This window comes from Conger conger, chromosome 2 (genome assembly GCF_963514075.1).
Source record: "Conger conger chromosome 2, fConCon1.1, whole genome shotgun sequence".
NCBI lineage: Eukaryota > Metazoa > Chordata > Actinopteri > Anguilliformes > Congridae > Conger > Conger conger.
Window position 1 is genome coordinate 11,193,211 of NC_083761.1, and position 19,994 is coordinate 11,213,204.

The 19,994-nt window shown below is 39.2% G+C and overlaps 2 protein-coding genes across 3 annotated transcripts; one reads left to right on the top strand and one right to left on the bottom strand.

Annotated features, from left to right (window-relative positions):
- The first annotated feature begins 892 nt into the window (after nucleotides 1-892).
- Nucleotides 893-8,214, top strand: vdac2 (voltage-dependent anion channel 2). The gene is made up of 9 exons (XM_061227306.1): nucleotides 893-1,048; nucleotides 3,669-3,740; nucleotides 3,865-3,914; nucleotides 4,113-4,265; nucleotides 4,376-4,428; nucleotides 5,942-6,169; nucleotides 6,348-6,498; nucleotides 6,785-6,842; nucleotides 7,202-8,214. The coding sequence occupies exons 2-9, from the start codon at nucleotides 3,674-3,676 to the stop codon at nucleotides 7,291-7,293; spliced, it is 852 nt and encodes a 283-aa protein (XP_061083290.1). The 5' UTR covers nucleotides 893-1,048; nucleotides 3,669-3,673; the 3' UTR covers nucleotides 7,294-8,214.
- Nucleotides 8,215-12,445: 4,231 nt separating this feature from the next.
- Nucleotides 12,446-18,957, bottom strand: LOC133121887 (catechol O-methyltransferase domain-containing protein 1-like). 2 transcript variants are annotated; one of them, XM_061231427.1, is made up of 7 exons: nucleotides 18,818-18,957; nucleotides 17,022-17,152; nucleotides 15,917-16,022; nucleotides 15,516-15,634; nucleotides 13,944-13,998; nucleotides 13,708-13,841; nucleotides 12,446-13,129 (listed from the first exon to the last, which is right to left on the bottom strand). In XM_061231427.1, exons 2-7 carry the CDS (start codon nucleotides 17,124-17,126, stop codon nucleotides 12,977-12,979), a joined length of 672 nt encoding a protein of 223 aa, XP_061087411.1. In that variant the 5' UTR covers nucleotides 17,127-17,152; nucleotides 18,818-18,957; the 3' UTR covers nucleotides 12,446-12,976. The 2 variants fall into 2 exon arrangements, with proteins under 2 accessions (XP_061087411.1, XP_061087410.1); XM_061231426.1 differs by lacking the exon at nucleotides 18,818-18,957 and adding an exon at nucleotides 17,943-18,092.
- Between the last annotated feature and the right edge of the window lie 1,037 nt (nucleotides 18,958-19,994).

Sequence of the window (19,994 nt, forward strand, 5' to 3'; positions counted from 1 at the left end):
ACGTTTGAACTTGATTGCAAATAGGTTTAAATTATGACCTATGACCCCCCCCCCCCCCCCCCTTCGGAATGAGAAACGTGTGTACGGATCTTACTTCAACAGTGGTTGCTCTGAGTTGCAGTAACAAAGTAAATGGCGAAAGCTACATGACATTTAAAGAACAGATTGCTTGTGCAACACTGCATGTCTGTATTCCTGGTAGTCAACTTCAAACTACTGGAATGTTATCAGACGATATCAAGCAGAAAATCCTGTCAAAGACGCGTAGAATAACTGCATAAAGCCTGGCAATGTTGCAACACTGTTGACATGGCTCATTACGAGCTGAACTTCACTGAGAAGAAGGTAGCCTAGATTACCCCTATTTGGTCCGAGGTAGCTGTCATTCATAACGTTTTTCCAAGGATGACGTGCTCCCTAGTTGGTTATGAGTTCGAATAAAACGTAGCTATTCAAATTATCGAATCTACGAAAAACGTTTCAAAACGCCATGATGACACACCCACTACGTTCCAGCTGTTTCCGCAAGACCAGTCTACGTAAACTCATTTATTTCGTAAGGATTGCGGTTTGCGCTAATCTGGTCCTCCCTTCAAAGTTTCCATGGCAATAAAAAAGGGGGTCCTTGCTGATGCCTAAAATAAAATAGGAGTTTTATTGATTTTCATAAGCCATTTTTGGTATGTTCACATTTGATATGAACGAATATATATGATGTGACATAATGTTTATTCATTTAACAAAAACATTTCAAGTAGAACACCATATTTTAAAACGCATGAATGCTATTTTACAATAAATAATGAAATCGGTTCTAATATCTAAATGAATTAAGCGTTCAGGTTCATGGTCGCTTATTTCAGACAGGCACGTCAAAAACAGCTTTAAGGGCGGGGTCCTACGGTTTGAGGTTATGAGAGGTTGCTGTGGCATTGCAGTGTCTCCTTCACTTCGCCCTCCAGCTGGAGAGATTTACTGCGGTGGTGCGGCGTCAGTTGCAGCCGAAAAATAAAGCTTACTTTGTAGTTTACCGCTCTATTTTTGACAGGTAAGCAGAGACAAGTTTTGACAGCAATATTTAGCTATATACGAATTCCCCATAAGCAGAAATACTTGTGATCACTGTCTGGAGTTTACTAAGTTTGAACAAGGCCTGTCGTAGATTCCCGGGACGATTGAAGCCTGTAACGTGCTTCCACTCTTTTTAGCTAGGAAGAATGGAAGTAGCTTTTATCTATAATAGGTTGGGTTGTGCCACCACATTTTCCGAAGAAAATGTAGCTCTACATATCGAGTGCCTAGTAATGTACAAAATAATATTGAAAACTTCTTATTTTGGTTTGTTGTAGATGGCTAGCTTGCTAACGTTAGTCCGTGAACAACTTTGTTCGAAATGCTTTGTTGCTAGCCTACGGACCACCTTTTTGCCAAGGTTGCGTTTTGATATAACGTTCGCGTTAAATTGCATTTGACACTAGCAAATGTGCTGTTGATTTTGGGGGTGTTTCAGCATTCACATGTTAGCAGCTCCCTAGCTAATGTTTCCTAACCATTTCAAATTGTAAAATTGTACAAGGTAACAATTCGTATTATTTGGTACGTTTATTTTGCTTTATCGCTAAGTTGTCCACCTAACGTTAACTTGCTAGTGAACATAATTAAGTTAACTTATTTCACATGTTTCTAACTTGAATTACTAAGGTAATGCTAGATGGCTAAAGTTAGCTGGATCACTCCATTCGACATTTGGTTAGCTGCGGTTTGCGGTCTTGAGATTCAGTTCACTGTCTATCAAGCTAGCCTGCTAACAAGTCAGCTGGAGCTAACGTTAACAATGTTTGTGTTTTTGGTAAATTGCTTCGCTAACCGCAAAGGAGGTTGGCTAGCTAACTGACCAAAAGGCGAGGAAAGTGTTTGAACACGGAAATTCAGTTGGCTGGCTTGGTGAGTTCGCTAACGTACTGTTAAACGTTAACTCAACTGACATCTAAACAGCCAGGCCGTGCCTGCAAGCTAGATAGCTAGGTGCAGAGCTTGGAGGAAGATAAGGCTAGAATGTAACGTTACCTCGCTTATGCTATGTCAAGATGGCTGCCTCCTGTTCGGAAACTTAACCTTGCTTGTTTTCAAATTTACAGTCGCATATATATATTAACATTATTTGCTTACTAGCTAGCTAGAAATGCATTCATATTTCGGCCCAGCGTATTTGACTTGCCTAACGTTTGCTAACTTAGAAATTAAATACATTCTGCAGTAGCACATGCTGAATTAACAATTGACGTTGAAGCTGGCTAGCTAACAATGTTTAAGATGAAGCAGTTTAATTTGTATAACTAGCTAACTTTGCGAACAACTTTTTGTGCTCTTGTGATTAGCTAATTCCTGTCCTTTTTACCCTCTACTTCTGCCATCAAGCGGCGCCTCTCTTGCCTCTCTTAATTGTAAATAAGTTCTTAATTTCCCTGCCTGGTTAAAAAAAAAACAAAAAAAAAAAAACGTTAAATAAAATCAACGTTAGCGCAACAGATCTGTTGTGATTAGGTTGTTATATCTAGCTAGCAGTATTTGCTAACCAAAAGCGCTTCAAATGTTGCTGGTTAGCTAACATTAGCTACATTTGAAGCTAACACTATATATTTTTAGGCCCTTTTTTTTGCAGCACTGATCTAATAATAGCAAGTTATCGGTAACGTTAACTGGGGACCTAGTATGATCCATACATGACTAACATTAGCGTTAATATTTAATTAGTCGAGTAGGTAGGAGTCTAGCAAAGTAACGTCAGTCCGCATTGGCCTTGACATGTGGATTGCCTAGGGATTGCCCCATACTTGCTAATAGGGCCAGGCAGCTACGTCACTTACTAACGTTAACAGAGGTTCATGAGCCAGCTAATAGCATGCTGAACGAACTAAATCGAGAAGGCTCGCTGACTAATAAGGTAACGTTAATGTATAGGTGCATTGCTCGATAATTGTAGTGTTGCGTGCTGTGCAGACAATTGATTTGTCTCTACCTAAACCGTGGCTACCAGATAGCTAATCACCTGACAATGTACAATTTTAGATTGTACACATTCTCTTTTGCCGGCTCACTAGCAACCTTTGTTGATTAAGTGCTCTCCGGCGTAATGACCTCTTGAGGCATACTGTATATGTAGTTAGATTCATCGCATTGAGCTTAACGTTAAATGTTGTAATGATTTCATTTTTTCCATCAGTAAAACATTTCCACTGCAGAAATGCCCTAAAACTAAATGCAGCTTTACACTTGCTACATTGGCCTAGTTGTTAAATTAAAACGACATGAGAATAGTAAGAATGTCGGAGCGTTGGTATAGTGTCTTTAGACAATGCACTGTAGCCATGCAAGGACGTGGTTGTTTCTTCCGGGTGCCATTGAAAGGCGTGGTCAGCTGTCTGCTCTGATTACCTGTGAATGTTTTCACCTACCGCTCCTGAGCACAATGGAAAGTGCCTTTGAACCGGTTTGAAAATGTGGGTGTGCAGCATGAGATGTTCATTGTATTTTTCACTCAAAGATCTGTGCCTACCTGCTATGCCTGGATTTTTTTTTTTTTTTTTTTTTCGCTGACTTGGCTAGTTTAAGATGGCACTTCAGCACTACCTAAGGACTTGGTTACTGTTTGTATTTTTTCTTTGCAGATATAATGGCAGTACCTCCGGTATATGGTGACCTCGGCAAATCTGCCAAGGACATTTTCAACAAAGGCTATGGTGAGCCATCTTGAGATTGAATTATTACAGAAATTGTACCAAGTTGTGTTTTAGAACATGCATTATACATGATGTTTGATGTATAATTGTCTTATTTTTCTTCCCACAATTTTAATTTCTCCAGGTTTTGGATTGGTGAAGCTTGATGTGAAGACCAAGTCTGCTAGCGGTGTGGTATGTTTTCATGGTATAAAATGATTCCGAAACGAGTTTCAAGATGATGCAAAATCCATGTTTGCCTTTGAAATTGAATATTTCAGGAAATTGGGTCAATAACTTTATTCCAAATTTAATTTGGTATGTTTTTTGCTTGGTCAACTTTTCCGTGATGTATTTGGTATGAACACTTGGGAATGTTATGCATCTTTGCAGGAATTCAAAACCTCTGGTTCCTCCAACACTGACACCAGCAAAGTCAATGGAAGCCTAGAAACCAAATACAAGTGGTCAGAATACGGACTGACCTTTACAGAGAAGTGGAACACTGACAACACTCTTGGAACAGAAATCACCGTTGAAGACCAGGTACACAAAAGTGAAGGGAGGAATACAAAACATTCAGTTGGATACAGATTTTTGCAGTGTATATTAATATACATCTTTTTTTTTTTCCCCCAATCTTTTTATTTCCCTAGATTGCCAAAGGTTTGAAGTTGACATTTGACACAACTTTCTCGCCAAACACTGGGTATGTGTCTGCATAGTCATTTAAAGAGATTATTTAAATGTGTTCACATTGAACAATACAGCCAGCGGACTTCAATCTAAATACCTTAAGTAAAATGAACTACTGTTTAACAGCAAGTCTAGTGTTGAATAACCTCAACCACTGCTCTTTATATAATCATGGGGTGTAAGCCAGCTAAAGTTCATAACTTCTGGCATTCTCTGTGAGTGAGTTTGAAAATGGCATTGAAAGAATTTGGAAGCGTTAATGGGTGACTAATTTAAACTAAACTCATTTTTGCACAACTTCTGTTATGTTAAACCCTTTTGTGGAATATTGGGTTGAATTGCTTAGGGTCTAAAAGTGCTTCATTTTGAATCCTGAAATCCCATTCAATGAATATATCCTGCAGGAAGTATTTCTAAAGAATTTTATGTGGAGCTTGCAGACTTTGTTCATTTGATTGTAGCCAACTGATTCAGAATGTTCACTACAGTCATGTCAAACGTTCTCCTCCCCCTTTTCCTCTGGTAAACTTTGAACAGTGACTTTCACTGTTTCAGACATGCAAAATGCAATTAATTTGACTGACTTTTCGCGTTGGGTCCAAGTAGCAGCAAGTGGCCTAATTTGATTGGGTTTTACACTGCTCATTTTTTTTTATTGGTCGCCAGCATCACGTTTTATATAAAATATTGCTGCAATACTCAAATTTGAACCCGCATAGCAAAGATTCTGGATGACATTTTCTGCATTTTGCAGTCACATGTTCAGAGCAGTTTTTGCGCAGCTTACAATTTTACATGCAGTCAATTTGTATTGCTGCCTATTGTAAAGGCATATCACGCAGGAATTTCTTTCCTTGCTTCTCATTCGTTTGCACACACAGCGTTTTCGTGATTCTCAACCCCGTCTCTGTTGCCAACAAATGTGTGCAGTGATGGCAACAAGCTGCAAAACTATGGTTTAATTACATTACATTACATTAATGATTTGTAAAACCTCAAATTTAGTAGCTTTACATACTGACGATTTAGCTAGCTACTCTTGTGTAACTAGCGTTACTCCTGTTTCAACCTTAGCTAAACGTTAGCTTGTGGTGATGCTAGATTGAATGGTGAGGATTGTTGCATGGTGTGGGAATCAACTTTTGGATGGCAGAATGCCAACCCCCCTTCCCAACATCTGTCTCAGGGTTCTTGACCCAGGCTGGTTCTCTGGCTTGCTTTAGCCACTTTCTTGAGTTTCTTTTTGGGATAATGCTATAGATCTAGGTCATTTATTTTTGTTTGCTGTACTGCAATGGTCGGTTAATTTTGCACTTAAAGGGCCACCTCTTGGTTTTGTATTCCTGAGGAATGCAAACTGATGTTCTCTACTTAAGTCACTCTGTAAGGGCATCTTCTACATGGTTAGAACTTTTAACATGGCTTTAATTTGCACCACGAATGTGTTCATTTTACTACACGTCACATTGTCTGTTTAGAATGGTCCTTGGTGCCCTATAAATCTAATATGCATTTCTCACTTTCAGTAAGAAGAGTGGCAAGGTCAAGACTGCCTACAAGCGTGAATATGTCAACGTGGGCTGCGATGTCGACTTTGACTTTGCCGGCCCAACCATTCACGGAGCAGCTGTCGTTGGCTATGAAGGGTGGCTTGCTGGTTACCAAATGACCTTTGACACAGCCAAATCCAAAATGACTCAGAACAACTTTGCAGTCGGATACAAGACTGGTGATTTCCAGCTGCATACCAATGTGTAAGTCTAGATTTGTGGGGTAATGGATATGTGGACTGCAAGTTAAAAGTTGGGTAAAAATTGCTGGCAGAAGGGGGTGGGATCTCTGAAGAGTGAGAGCCATGAAATCTGATTTTTGCTTGTTAATAATGGCCAGTGGCAAATAATGGACTTCTGACACCTCGTTCTGTCGTTTCAGCAATGACGGGTCTGAATTTGGTGGGTCTATCTACCAGAAAGTCAGCGATAAAATGGAAACCGCCGTCAACCTGGCATGGACTGCAGGGAGCAACAGCACACGCTTTGGCATTGCTGCCAAGTACCAGCTGGACTCCAGTGCAGCCATTTCTGTGAGTGCACCAATCGCGTTCATTCATTTCTCATGACACACACCCAGCCTCCTTATTTAAAATGTTCTGTTATGATTGAAGTCCTCTAGCTTGACTCAATATACTTTGTTGACTAGGGCTAATGCATGAGTTCATGAAGCTTTCAACTTTCATATAATTTAGTATAGTTCGTTGTGGCTTTAAATGCAAAACCCAGAAATTGAATGAAACATTTTTTTATATTACACTGCTGGCATTTAAATTTCATAATTGTTTGCTGAAAAGCTTATTTTCATTTTTTGCCAAGGCTAAAGTGAATAATGCCAGTTTGATTGGAGTCGGCTACAGTCAGACCCTGCGACCAGGTATGTACCCTACTATGGGAGAATGGTGAATAGCACCTTAGAATTGCACTCGTTAAAACATTTTCATAAATCTTGCTGAATGTCATTGTGAGATTTTTATCTTATTTTATTTTTTAAGTTTATCATAAAGAAACAAAATGTAACCATTCAATATTCAAACTTAATTTCTGATGTTTTTTCCATTTTGTGGTTATGAAATGCCACACCTAGTTGATCCCTCAAGACTCGCCTTTGTCTTAAACCATTTGGTTCATCTTGACGGAGAACATTCATAATTTCCGTTCGTTTGGGATTTGTTCTAGAGTTTTTTCAATTTCGCAGATCGGGTTTGAATTTGATCCCAATTTGTTCTCTTGCAGGCGTGAAGCTCATCTTGTCGGCTTTGGTTGATGGGAAGAGCATCAATGCCGGTGGCCACAAGCTGGGACTGGGCCTGGAACTGGAGGCCTAAAGGCCTTCCCTGTAGCGTCAGAGACGAGGGAATATCAGAAGAATTTGGCCTTAAATGTTATTTCCAACTCAACCAGCAGGGGATTTCTCAAAGGGATGTGTTTGAAGCAACAAGATACCCGATCCTGTAATAATACTAGATGGTTGCCTGCCAGCTGGTGTCCATACATTTGGTTTGTAGTTATCGAAGATGCTTGTAGTAGGTCAGTTATTTATACATTTCGATGTATCCGAAACTGTGCGCTGCCATCAATGAAATACACCATTCTCAAAAGTGGACATTTGTGAATGTTTTGCTTTTTATTTCCAATGTTTGGTTGGTCAGACATCAGTGGTGATTTAATGGAGTGGGGCATGGCTGCTTTCTGGCTTTACTGCGGCGTTAATAACACGATATTCCTAAGTTCTCTGACTGTAGAATGTATAACTCCAACATGTTATCGATACTCCAGCAAGCACCTTTTTATTTAAATATTGTTGTACCTCCTTTTCTCTTTCACACATTGGACATGCTTTTGCAACTACAACCTTTATGCTTTGCCAGCCATCAGGACTACATGAAAGTAAAAGTAAGCGAAACATAAACACGATGACCGCCCTTAAGCTGAGCAGTTTTTGGGTGGTTTCTAAATTGAGGAGTAGCTTACCTGCTGTGACAGCCAGTCAGTTGGAGACCAGCGCTTTTGGTGAAAATGGCCGGCGTTTATTTTCTACCCTGGGTGAAAACTGTAATGAAGGTGCACGGTACTGCCAAAATTTATTTTCTAGATTTGTTTTTAGATGGAATTCAGTACTAAAGCTGTCAGAGCCCCCCACCATGTTATTGACTGGCATTGTGACATTGCTGAAAAGAAACCTCAGAAGTCCTCTTGTGTATGTTGAACTTTTCAAATAAAGTCTTTGAACTCAAAAAAACCAAAAACAGCTCGTCTCCAGTATTGGAATTTTGAAAGGAGGATTTTGTTTGTGTGACAAGGATTCTTGATGGCTGGTTGATTTCTGGGAATCGAATGTTCGATTCCATCCCCGTGCCCAAACCCATTGTATCGTCCACCATATAATGTGACCAAAGCCTGTGATTAATAAAATTATCTAGTGCTTTTCTGCACTCAAAGCACTTTACGGTAATCACCACCAATGTGTAGCACACACCTGGGTGATGCGCGGCTGCCATATTGCACCCAAATGTTCTCCACACCCCAACTGAGGTGCAGGCAAGAGCAATGCTGATTGAATCGGAGGATGATTACGTGGCATGTTGAAAGTGCCAAGTTGGAAATTTAGCCATTTTCAGATTGAGAAGGTTACAGCAATGTGTGTGTGTGTGTGTACGCGCAACCAGGGAAGTAATTTCAAGGGCACATTCTTGGCTTTTATTTGCGTATTTATGCATTTAGCTTTCATGTAGAACTTACAATACAGCGCTTTTTATACATAGCCACCCTATTTTAGGGAACCACAATCTAATTACTAAATCAAGAACAAGTGTCCGTCCAAAACATGGTGCTCACTGTGAACACTTGTTTGTGACATTGTTTTATTTCTGATTAGGAGGTCCGTTTAGTAGGGTTAGAAAGAGCTGTCGCTGCAACTATGTCTGACACCAATTTTGGTAAAATTGAATAATATGAATAAACACAAATCCAAGATTTTGTGCTGGTGAGGGTTTATATGATAAATATCAAACCTCATGATCAATTTAGTCAATTTTACAGAAAAAAATCTTGTTTTCACTCCATTTCATGAAAATAATTGATTAAAAATCTAAATCGGTTGAGGAACAAAAAGTACTTTTCAAGGGGATGAATTAAAATTATTTGGGTGTATAATTTCTGTAGCAGGGTTTCAATCATGTTTGTGACATTTTCAGTAAATTTGTCCTAATTCTGAAAAAAGTATTTATAAAATGATATTGCATAGTACAACTAGATTATTAATGACTCTTAGAGCAAGTGTAATGAGTGTTATCAAAGGTTTTTTCCTAGCAAACCCAAGAAGAATGGCTCGTATAACTTGCATGCAGGGCTTAAAGTTCTCAGACACCATGCCTGATTTCAGGCATAGAGCAGTTTTAAATTCATGTACTTAATTCAATACATTGTGTACAACATTGCACAACATTTCAGGCTCACAAAATGTTTCTTGCTTTAATTCCTCTACACATCACTGGTATGCTACCTATTTTATTAATTAGCAAAAGCATTTTATCATCCTTGACACCGAAAGCACAACATCCCGGAACTGTTCATGAATTAAGGAATTATGAAATTCAGAAAAAAGCTTTTGGCACAATGCTAATTTTTTCCTGTCCTAGAATTTCCTGGCATCAAATCCAAACATGGACTCTCTGAATTTTGTTTGTGAATCTGTTCCATTCAGTTGTTCCAGTTATCAATTTCATTGCCTCTTCGTAGTATTCGATCGCTTCTTTGTCAGATTTCTTGTAATTTCATGATAAAATCCCCTTGGAAGCGAAGCACAGTCTGTTTTTTTGTGAGCTCAGGCCTGTTTCCGATTTCATGCAGAATGCTTTCCCCATTCTTTTAATTCATCATCGCTAATTCCAATTGTTGGTAAAAGTATGCTGGATTAACATGGACTACTTCCTCTAGATGCGAGATGCACAGTGAGCACAGCTCTCTGTAATTTGGATTTTTCGGTTTGGCTTCTTGTCTATAGCAACGATACAGCCTATAATGTAGACGTGAAGAATTATGGGCTATTTTTAGGGTTTCTTCGAGTATTTCTATAGCCTCATCAACACGCTGCTCCAATCTGAGGAACTTTGCCATTTTTACAACAATCTTGATATTTTGGGGGGCTAACCGGATGGATTTCTCAATATATTAGTTTGCTTGATTTTGTGTGCCGTTTAGCTTACATATGATGCCTAGGTGAGCCCAGAGCATGGCTTTATCAGGGTCATACCTCCGGGCCTTCCGCAGCTGTTTCGTTGCAGGGGATTCATCGGGGAGTCTCTTTACTGGATTTGGCTCATTTACGGCCAAAGACAAGGCATAACCTGTGTTCCATTCCTCATCGTCTGGCTCTCTTCGTAGCGCACTGGACTACGGTGTTTTTGCTCTCTTATCTTGCTTCCAAGTGACCATCAGAAGGGATACCCCCTTCTCTCCGTACACATCACGGCACTGGAGACCAGTATTACACCACCACTTGGTGTATGATTTCAAAACTTCTAAGACTAGTAGACAGTAGATCTAGACATGTAATCATTAAACTGATGATAAACAGATGAATGTATCACCATCTATTTACAGGAAAAGGAAACTCATTTTCCAGTGAGTAATGTTTCCTGTCAAATGAAAGTGGAATCGATAAATCTTTGACAAAACATTATGTTTCGGAAACTTTGGGAACAGTAGTTGTATGCCTATAAATAATGCACTGTTCTTTTAACCAGGTAGGTCTTTTTTGATGGAATGACCCCATAGTGTCATTAATGACCACAATGCTGCCGCCATTATTTTACAAGGGCATTATGGGTCAAATAAATCCAAGACTGCGAAATGCCAACTGATCCATTTTGGCATGAGAATGCAACAGGAAATTATGACCGCTTATGAAGTATACTTATGGTAAACTGTTGCATTCTTACTATACTAGTGGCTGCATCTTCTATTCAGTATTTAGAAAGATTGTTTAAGAAGCCGCACCATGAGATCGTAATATCAGGATCTTGTATATTTTGCTGTTCGAAATCAGTAATGGGCAACTGGTGGCCCGGGGGCTAGATATGGCCTGAACTGAAGGTAAATCCGGTATACACACTGCCCCGTCCAAATGATATATAAATGCATTAAATTCACATCAATGTGTGTCAGAACTGCGTGAGGTTACCGGCAGATCCATCTTTTCTCTCAGACATCACCCACCTACTGACTCTCTCAGTCAGACAGCAGCACCTTCAATTCGGCTCACTCCCAGTGCACCGGCTGGGGCATAGGGTGGCAATGGGCCTACATTGCCTACAACACATGTAAAATTAAATGTATAAATTGTTTTTATAAATAATATAGTCTGAATATATACACACATTTTTACATTCTGTATACTGTACAGTTCATATTTGTGCTTCATATGCGGTTCGCGTGAGTGCGCTGACGTTCGGGCCCATAAAGTGTCTGTGGAGTTGCCCTGTTCTGGATAGTGCTCTGTTTACGATAAAAAATGCATAGTCATTGCAGCCATTAGTTTTAAAATTAAAAGGTTTAATTACATGTCAGCTACACTGTTGAAATGGAAAGATAAACCACAAGCGTGTCTTTTAGAACAGCAAAAATACAATATAATTTGTGTGGTTTGGTTATTTCTGAGTATCTGGATTGTATGATACCAGATTGCACCAAAAGCTCATTGGTTTAATGTTCTATGGAGCTTGGGAGCTCAGGATCACTGAGGTGTGGAGCCTGGACTATTCTACCATCAGCTACGATACATCATGCAGTATATACTCAGTCAGCAGTTTATCAGGTATTTATTAGACTTATACTTCTTCTGCTGTAGCCTATCCACTTAGTGTTATGATGTGTTGTGTGTTCAGAGATGCTCTTCTGCACACCACTGTTGTAATGTGTGGTTATTTACATTACTGTCACCTTCCTGTTAACTTTGCCCAGTCTGGCCATTCTCCCCGGACCTCTCTCATTAACAAGGCATTTCTGCCCACAGAACTTCAGCTCACTGGATGTTTTTTGTTTTTCGCACCATTCTCTGGAGACTCTAGAGCCTGTTGTGTGTGAAAAGTCCAGGAGACTTAGTTTCTGAGATACTCAAACCACCCTTTCTAGCACCAACAATCACTGCGCGGTCAGTGACTTAGATTACATTTTTTCCCCATTCTGATGGTTGATCTGAACATCACCTCAAGCTCCTGACCAATGTCTGCATGCCTGTATGCAATTCACTGCTGCCAAACGATTGGTTGATTAGATAATTGCATGAATAAGTAGGAGTACAGGTGTTCCTAATAAAGAAACATCAAATTATTCTGAATTTGTTTCTGTTAGAAATCACATAAAATACATGGAACAAAATATGTTCAGTTAAAGAACTTACTTAGTTCATATGCTTGAGGCTTTCATGTTGTATGGTTTTGTATGGCTATATACTTTGGTTTTCACATTTTTTGTAACCGTTCCTCATTTGACACGTTTTATATGTGGCAAGGGAAGCCTTTTCTTCCATTTCATAGTATCCAAACACTGCACAAGGCATTACAGTTTAAACTTTCATTATCTCAGCCCTGTTCTATTTCCATTAATCACCCATTCTATACTGTTTAGATGCTATGCAATGGCTATATTATGACTTCCAAAGACAGCTGCACAAATATTTAAATTTAAAATGTTAATTATTTTGCCCTTCCGTTCCCGATCGGAAACTGACTGCATATATCAAAATGATTCCGAAACATTCATAACCACAGTTTTTATCTCTCAAGATCATTACTTCACAATTTACTGGCGCATATTCCTCCGCTATCAGATACAATAATCAAACTAATCAAATTTAAAAAACCCTGAAAAACCATCCCTGAACATCACGGCACAGGAGTGTTTGGCCTCTCTAAGAAGAAATCAATCTCCCGTAGTCAGGCCATAAGGGCACCCAGCGCTCTGATTTTCACCATGTTAAGGACTGTGTTCTGCTTGTGCAGGTTCCCGTTAGAGTTTAAAGGCCAACGTGAGACCGTCCCCCACGGTCAGCATGCTCATGTTGACCCGGACGTCTCTGTGGATCTTCTTGTTCAGCTTGTCGATGGCCTGGGTGTCCAAATCGTCCTCTGCTGGGTTCACCACCTTCCCGCTCCAGAGCACCTGGAAGGAGAGAGAAGACCAGGGTTCTTCAGCAACTGAGTTAAAAAGTCTTATTCAAGCTTTCAAGGGCACATCCCTGACTTTCAACAGCACATCCCTGACTGCCCACCATTTGAGCCTGTGATTCCAAAGCCACTACACTGCACTGCTCCATTTTAAAATTCATTAGTGAGTAGCAGGAGTCCATAAAACCTGATGACACTCACGCTTGTTAAAGGCCTCTGAAGTGAAAGGCTACTGTAAGCTTTTACTGTGGTTCTCTCCCTATAAATATACACGTGGCACACACGGCAAAGGAGAGTCCCCGCTCTTACTTGCTGCACATCTAAACACCTGTTTACTGTATGAGAGGTGTTGCGTATTATAATATAATCGTATTCTAATAGCATGAACATAATTATACATTGAACATTGTAATATTTATAATAAATATTACGGAGCAAAAAATGAAGTGGATCAGAGATTATGAATTACAAGCATGTGTACTGAAGATATTTATTAACATAATTGTCAGCTGAAAGGAACGACGGTACTTTAAATATGAAATATTGTTAAGTACAGCTGTGTGGAATACTCACATTATCAATGGCTATGATACCTCCTTTCCTCATGAGCTGAAGGGACTTCTCGTAATAGTTGTCATAATTCTGTTTGTCAGCATCGATGAACACAAAGTCAAAGGTCTCCGCCTCACCAGCTGCGAGGAGATCGTCTGTCGAACGACAAATCGGGAGTTCAGGTAGACGGCTCCAGACCCAAACCAAAATAATAAAACATGACAAGATGGAAAGGATTTAACTCTGAAAATTCTTACCAAGGGTTTTCAGAGCAGGTTGTATGCGGAGATCAATCTTGTGGTCAACTCCAGCCTTAAAATAAATTTTTTGGGGGAAATAATAATAAAGCCAAAACATGGACATGCAATCCTGTAAAGTTTAATTCCATTATGTGGTGACATGCTCAGAGTCTTGAGACTCCCCAATGGTGGTGAGATTACGAAAAACCACTTTAGGGTGTTATGAGCTTATGGAAGCACTGCAGTGGAATGGGTGGTGACTAGTGCATGCACTGTTAAGGCCAGATCTCAACTCTGTAAGCTTACCTATGACTTTCTGTACATCAGTAACTGCAGTCATTTGTCCTGTAGTACAGATTCAAGAAACATGAAACTAAGCGTTTATTCTCCATAATGCCCTTTCCACTATATTCATTTTAAAAGATGAGCCAGCATCCAATACATTATTTGTGTTCCAACACATTTTGTCAAAGTTACTACTTTTGTGTTACAAATTCATATCTTGTGTAAGATGTGTTTGAAAAGCATGAGCAGTTTCTACCAATTGAAAAGGTGTACACTGTGGTGACACCTTCGCATTGAAGTCTGGAGCGTTTTCGGCTGATGTTCTGGGTGTGTTTAACACAATGACTGGCGATGTAAAAGGGCACCGCAGTGATTTTTACTGAGTCAGCACTTCCTGTACTATTCCTCTCAACCCACAGACCTTAACATGGTATTTCCATATTTTCTGTTTCAACATGATCAATTTCTTATTCAAATTGGTTAATTGCAAGTTTTGGTGCAATTAATACTGTGGTCACCTAGGTGATTCCCAAGAAAACAAAAAAACAAATGACAAAAGGCTTTTGAAATCCTTTAGAATGATACTGCACAAATGCAATACATTATCATGTTTAATAATAAGGAGGATCAATGAGGAACTGAGTGCTGGCATCTTTTCTGCAAAACAAATCTTGCAACACTCTGTTCCTCAGTATAGCTGACCTTCTGGTAGCCTCTCCTTGGCTTGGTCTAATCCTGAATTTCTCTTTTGAATAAAACTTTAATTGATTGATTGATTGTAAAGGGGACAGGAACCAGTAGCTGTTCCAGTGGCTCATCTGGTATACTACAGATTTACGTTGTCTGAGACTAAATAACATTTTGAATGCATTCTCCAAACAAAACTCAATTTAGCCTCGAAGCTTAATCTCTGTCCACGAAACTGGCCATATGGGTTGTTCTCTGCAGGAGCACAAAGTGTGCGTTTCTGTGCATTTTAGTCGGCATTAATAAATTTTGCTTTGGTAAATTAGCTTTGCTAATCTCTAGGGGCTTTCTAGTCCCATGCATACAGGATACCCACTGGCTAGCCATCATCTGGTATCCCACAGTGCTCAACATAAAAACAAATAAATACTTTCTACGGTGAGTGATGCATATGGTAAAGTGGATTCACATTCATGGGTTACACTCTGTCTTCTGAATTGAAATTGCCATTCTTCGGGTCAGCACGCAGCACTCTTTAGGTTTATATTTTATCATTAGGTTTTAAAACTTCTGTTGTTCATTTAGACCACAGCTGCCGGAAAGGGAGGCCCAGCTCACCTCTTTCCAGAAGGGCTTGCCCACATTGGTGTATTCCTCTTTGACATCGCAGGCCACGACATGGCCGTCGTCTTGCACAGCCAGTGCCAGGCTCAGTGCATTGTACCCTGTGTACACTCCTGGAACAAGCAACAAGGACATAAAGGAGTATATCTGTCCACTTCTCATTGTTATAAACAGCGTTTTCAGCCGTTATCTGTGTATCTGAACACTTGTAACGGTACTGGTGAATTCATTTGTAGGGGTGCATTAAAAAATATAGTCTATATAAAAAAATATGATTAGGCTTGATTAGGCTGATGTAATTATAAATAAGCTAGAGAGGCAGTTTTTTTATAACCAGTGATTAGGCTGGAGTTGGATAGTCCAGGATAAGGGTACATGAAATTAATTCTACATACCAATCTCGATGGCTTTCTTGGCTTTGATCAGTCTTGCAAGGTTTGCCATGAATTGTGCTTGCTCACAGGCGACCATGATGAAGTTCAAGGGATCTTCAAAGGTTTTCTGTGATGCATGAGAAAATCAAGTCTTAATGGCAATTTCATTTTTTATTTTGTTTCACCCTGTTGTTGATGATTTACACTGAAAATGCAAGAAAATCTTGAGGTTGGAGAGAAGCTCCCTTTTGTCAGATGGTAGTATTCAAGCCCTTGATTATGTATGGATAGATAGAAACTCAATCTATTCTAGATCAAAATATATCTGTTAATTATTCGTGCTCTGTTTTTTATGATTCGAATCAATATAGAGTGTTAATAGAGAATGTTGTGCAATGCTGCCCTCTGGTGGTGGCTTAGTTGTATTGGTCAAAATTAAATCAGAGGGAAAGTAGAAAGCTACACTCCCCGAGCACTTTCTTATTAGGTTTTTATTACTCATTTTTTAGACTTCTACTGCTGTAGCCTATCCACAAAGAATTATGCGTTGTGTGTTCAGAGATGCTCTTCTGCATACCACTGTTGTAATGTGTGGTTATTTGTGTTACTGTCACCTTCATGTCAGCTTTGACCAGTGGCCATTCTCATCTCATGAACAAGGCGCCTTTGTCAGCAGAACTGCTGCTCTGCTGCTCACTGGATTTGCTTTCGTTTTTTGCACCACTCTAGAAACTAGTGTGTGTGAAAATCCCAGGAGTTCAGTAGTTTCTCAGATTCTCAAACCACCCTGTCTGCCACCAACAATCATTCGATAGTCAAAGTCACATAGATCACATTTTTCCCCATCCTGATGGTTGATATGAACATTAACTGAAGCTCCTGGCCCCGATCTACATGATTGTATGCATTGCACTGCTGCCACACAATTGGCTGATTAGATAATCGCAAGTAGGTGTAATAATGTAAAAATGTTCCTATTAAAGTGCTCGGTGAGTGTATATCATTATTCGAATTTGCATAAGCGACATACTTGTTGGAACCCTCTTTTGCATTGATTAGCTTGTATTGGCTATTACTTTTGCTGTCAGATGCGGAAAACATTATGCAAACATAAATTGGGTCTTACCAGTCTGAGTTTTTTCAGTACCGGGTGCTCCCTCATTGAATGATTCAATACATACTGCAATACAGGATGGTCCTTTCCTCCAGAATGACTTTTGAAGATGTCCATGGTGTCAAATGTGTATCTGCGTTTTGCTTCAGAGAGCACATATTTGGAAGAATATAATTACGATTAGCGTGAAAAGTGGATGCGAGAAATGCAACATACGTTGTCTACTCAAACAGCAGTAATGTTTCTCGTGATTTACAGTGCAGTTGTGTACTATATACATCACTTGTATGCAACCCAATTACGTGAACTCGTGTATGGTATTTGGTTGGGTTTTCATTTATTGCATTTGAAGATTTTCACAACATAGTACATAAATACATTAGTTTGACATTCACTCATTACATGGCGTATGCAAATGTGCCCGGACAAACTTTGATGATGTTTAATGAACGCCAATCAGACAGTTGTTTTGACTTAACGTCCGGGGATGCATAACGTCCGGGGATGAGTACCATGTGCCATGTAGGCTATAGTCAATTTCAAGTAAAGTTTTTTATAATAAAATATTATAAAAATAAATAAATTATAATAATTCTCAATCAATATCCAACATAAATTGTTGCTGATTCGGTTGATTAATGTTCGGCTATTGTCTTGTCTATTCTTTTAAATGGGCTACGTCAAGGACCAGAATGAGTGTCTAATTATATTCGTATTCCACACTTCATAGAAATACAGTAAGCGAAGCCAATACAATGGGGCAACTATCAGAGTGATATAACTCGAAATAGTGAAACCAGTCAAAACAACAATGTAACGTTAGCCTAGCCAGCAAGAAAGGTTACTGGGCTTAGAATTTGATAAGGCGTTCGTGTGAAAGCTTAGGTTGTTAAGAGGACACTGAAAACTATTCCAAGCAAATCTGATTCTTACCTATTAAATAACCAGCTGCAAAAACAACACCAAGTGTAGCGGTGCCAACCAGCGCTTCTTTAGATACATTGTGCTGAAACATTGTCGCTAACCTGTAGAATATAGCTATCACTAATGTGCCCAACGTGCCCTTTCTTCCGCAGAACTACATTAACCTTTACCATGGTGTTTAGAATATTTGTATCCCCGCAGTGTATCCGCTCACGTGATGGTACCGTAACGCTTTCTCTAGTGCGCTTATATATGATCGTTTGCGACAAAATGAATCGAGAAGTTTCCGCGCCGAGTCACGTGTACTTTCGTGTACATAAACGAAGGTCTAATTATTTACTAAACTAGGATATTTGCATGTCTGACTTGCAGTAGAATTTATTTAAAATGCTAAGTGAAGGTTAAGTGGCATTAACTGACAACAGGACTGTCTATTAGGGTAGGCTAATGCAGTGCGAAAGGCCGTATTGATAACCGTGATGAGAGGCATTTAGGCTACTACTGATCCCAGAATGCAGTATTCAAAATATGATTTTCATTATTGTGAAAACGCGCAAACTCAATGATGCATTAATAGGTTTCTCCTTTTACGTTTTGTATTTCTGCTCCGCATCCATCCATGTCGCTGCTGTTTTGGTGTCGCTTTAATTCATTTCCACGGGCATTGATTTTGGACTGATGCAATCATTTATGGTTAAAATGCTTCATAATTTGTAGCCATACAAGTTAGGGTTAATTGAGCAACCATGAGCTATTTCCAAGTTTTCATATTACCAAACATAGTGTAGCCTTATGTAGCATTATGTTTTACAATATTATATTTTTGCAACGTAATGTCGCATGGAATAAATAATTTTATCGTTGGATGGCATTTCTGTACTTACTGTATGGTACTGAGATAATCCAAATGGTAATTCAGTTGTAACAGCTAGCCTGCTGTTCCGTGATATGAGCGACAAAACTCTCCTGTTAGGGTAAAAATGGCTTCAATGAGGGATACGGTCTGAAACATGGTTGCCAAATCCCTCCCACTGAAAATCCCCAAAACCACCTCCAAATGCATCCAATGAGGATCTCAGCATTACGATTCTTGATTGCTGCTATTGTGCCGTTGCTGTTTCATAACGATAACAATACACTAGTAGTTCTTCCAAATATTGTTTTGGTGAAAGAGATAAAGTAGTCAAAGGACAATATTTCCTTCCTTCCAGTGAGGCTGAACTACTTTGGCGTGATTAAATTATCATTTACATCACAGGACTACGCCGCACAGTATTGGGGAGTAGTTTAACTACATGTAGTTTAAGGTTGGTTCTCTAAGCCAAATATGTAAACTATATCCACAGCCAATACAACAAATATTAATCGAAGAAACCATATAAAAGTGTTAACATATGGCCAATATAAAAAAAACGTCAGCTAAATTGTCATGGGACATTAAGTGAGGATAGTTGCACACACTGGGTCCCATGCAAGAATATTTTCGTATTTTCATGATAAAATAGCTTTTTTTCGTACTACTACTATTGCCTCGTCAAATGCAAACCTTTCACTTAAAACGTAGTTTTTGTACCGTGAGGTTCAATTAATGCTTTGTAGGTCATCAGAAATATGCGTTAAACATCCCTTGGCTTAGAACTCAATTGGCTTCCATTAAGAAAACTAAGTCAGTTAACACCACGCATAACGTTAGACATTCTGCCTTTATAAGTACCTCACTTAAAATGTACTCCCTCCACTTCATATAAGTGCAGCTCCATTAATACCTCTGACCTATAAAAATAGTTAGCAGCAATATAATCGGTAAAACGTTTTGGTCTGTTATGAGTGCCACGGCTTACACTCATCAGATGCACTTTATGCAATTTATAATGATTTAAAATGAAAATATAAAATTATTTTGGACAAACCAAATGACTATTTGAACCCGCAAACTGCCTAATTACAAGTTACTAGTATGTGTGGCTTTGGACCTTTCCTGTCTTTTGTAGAAATAGTGAATAACGGTAAATTAGAGTCGTTTTTGAAATACGTTCTTAAATATTCTCATTTGATGGTTTA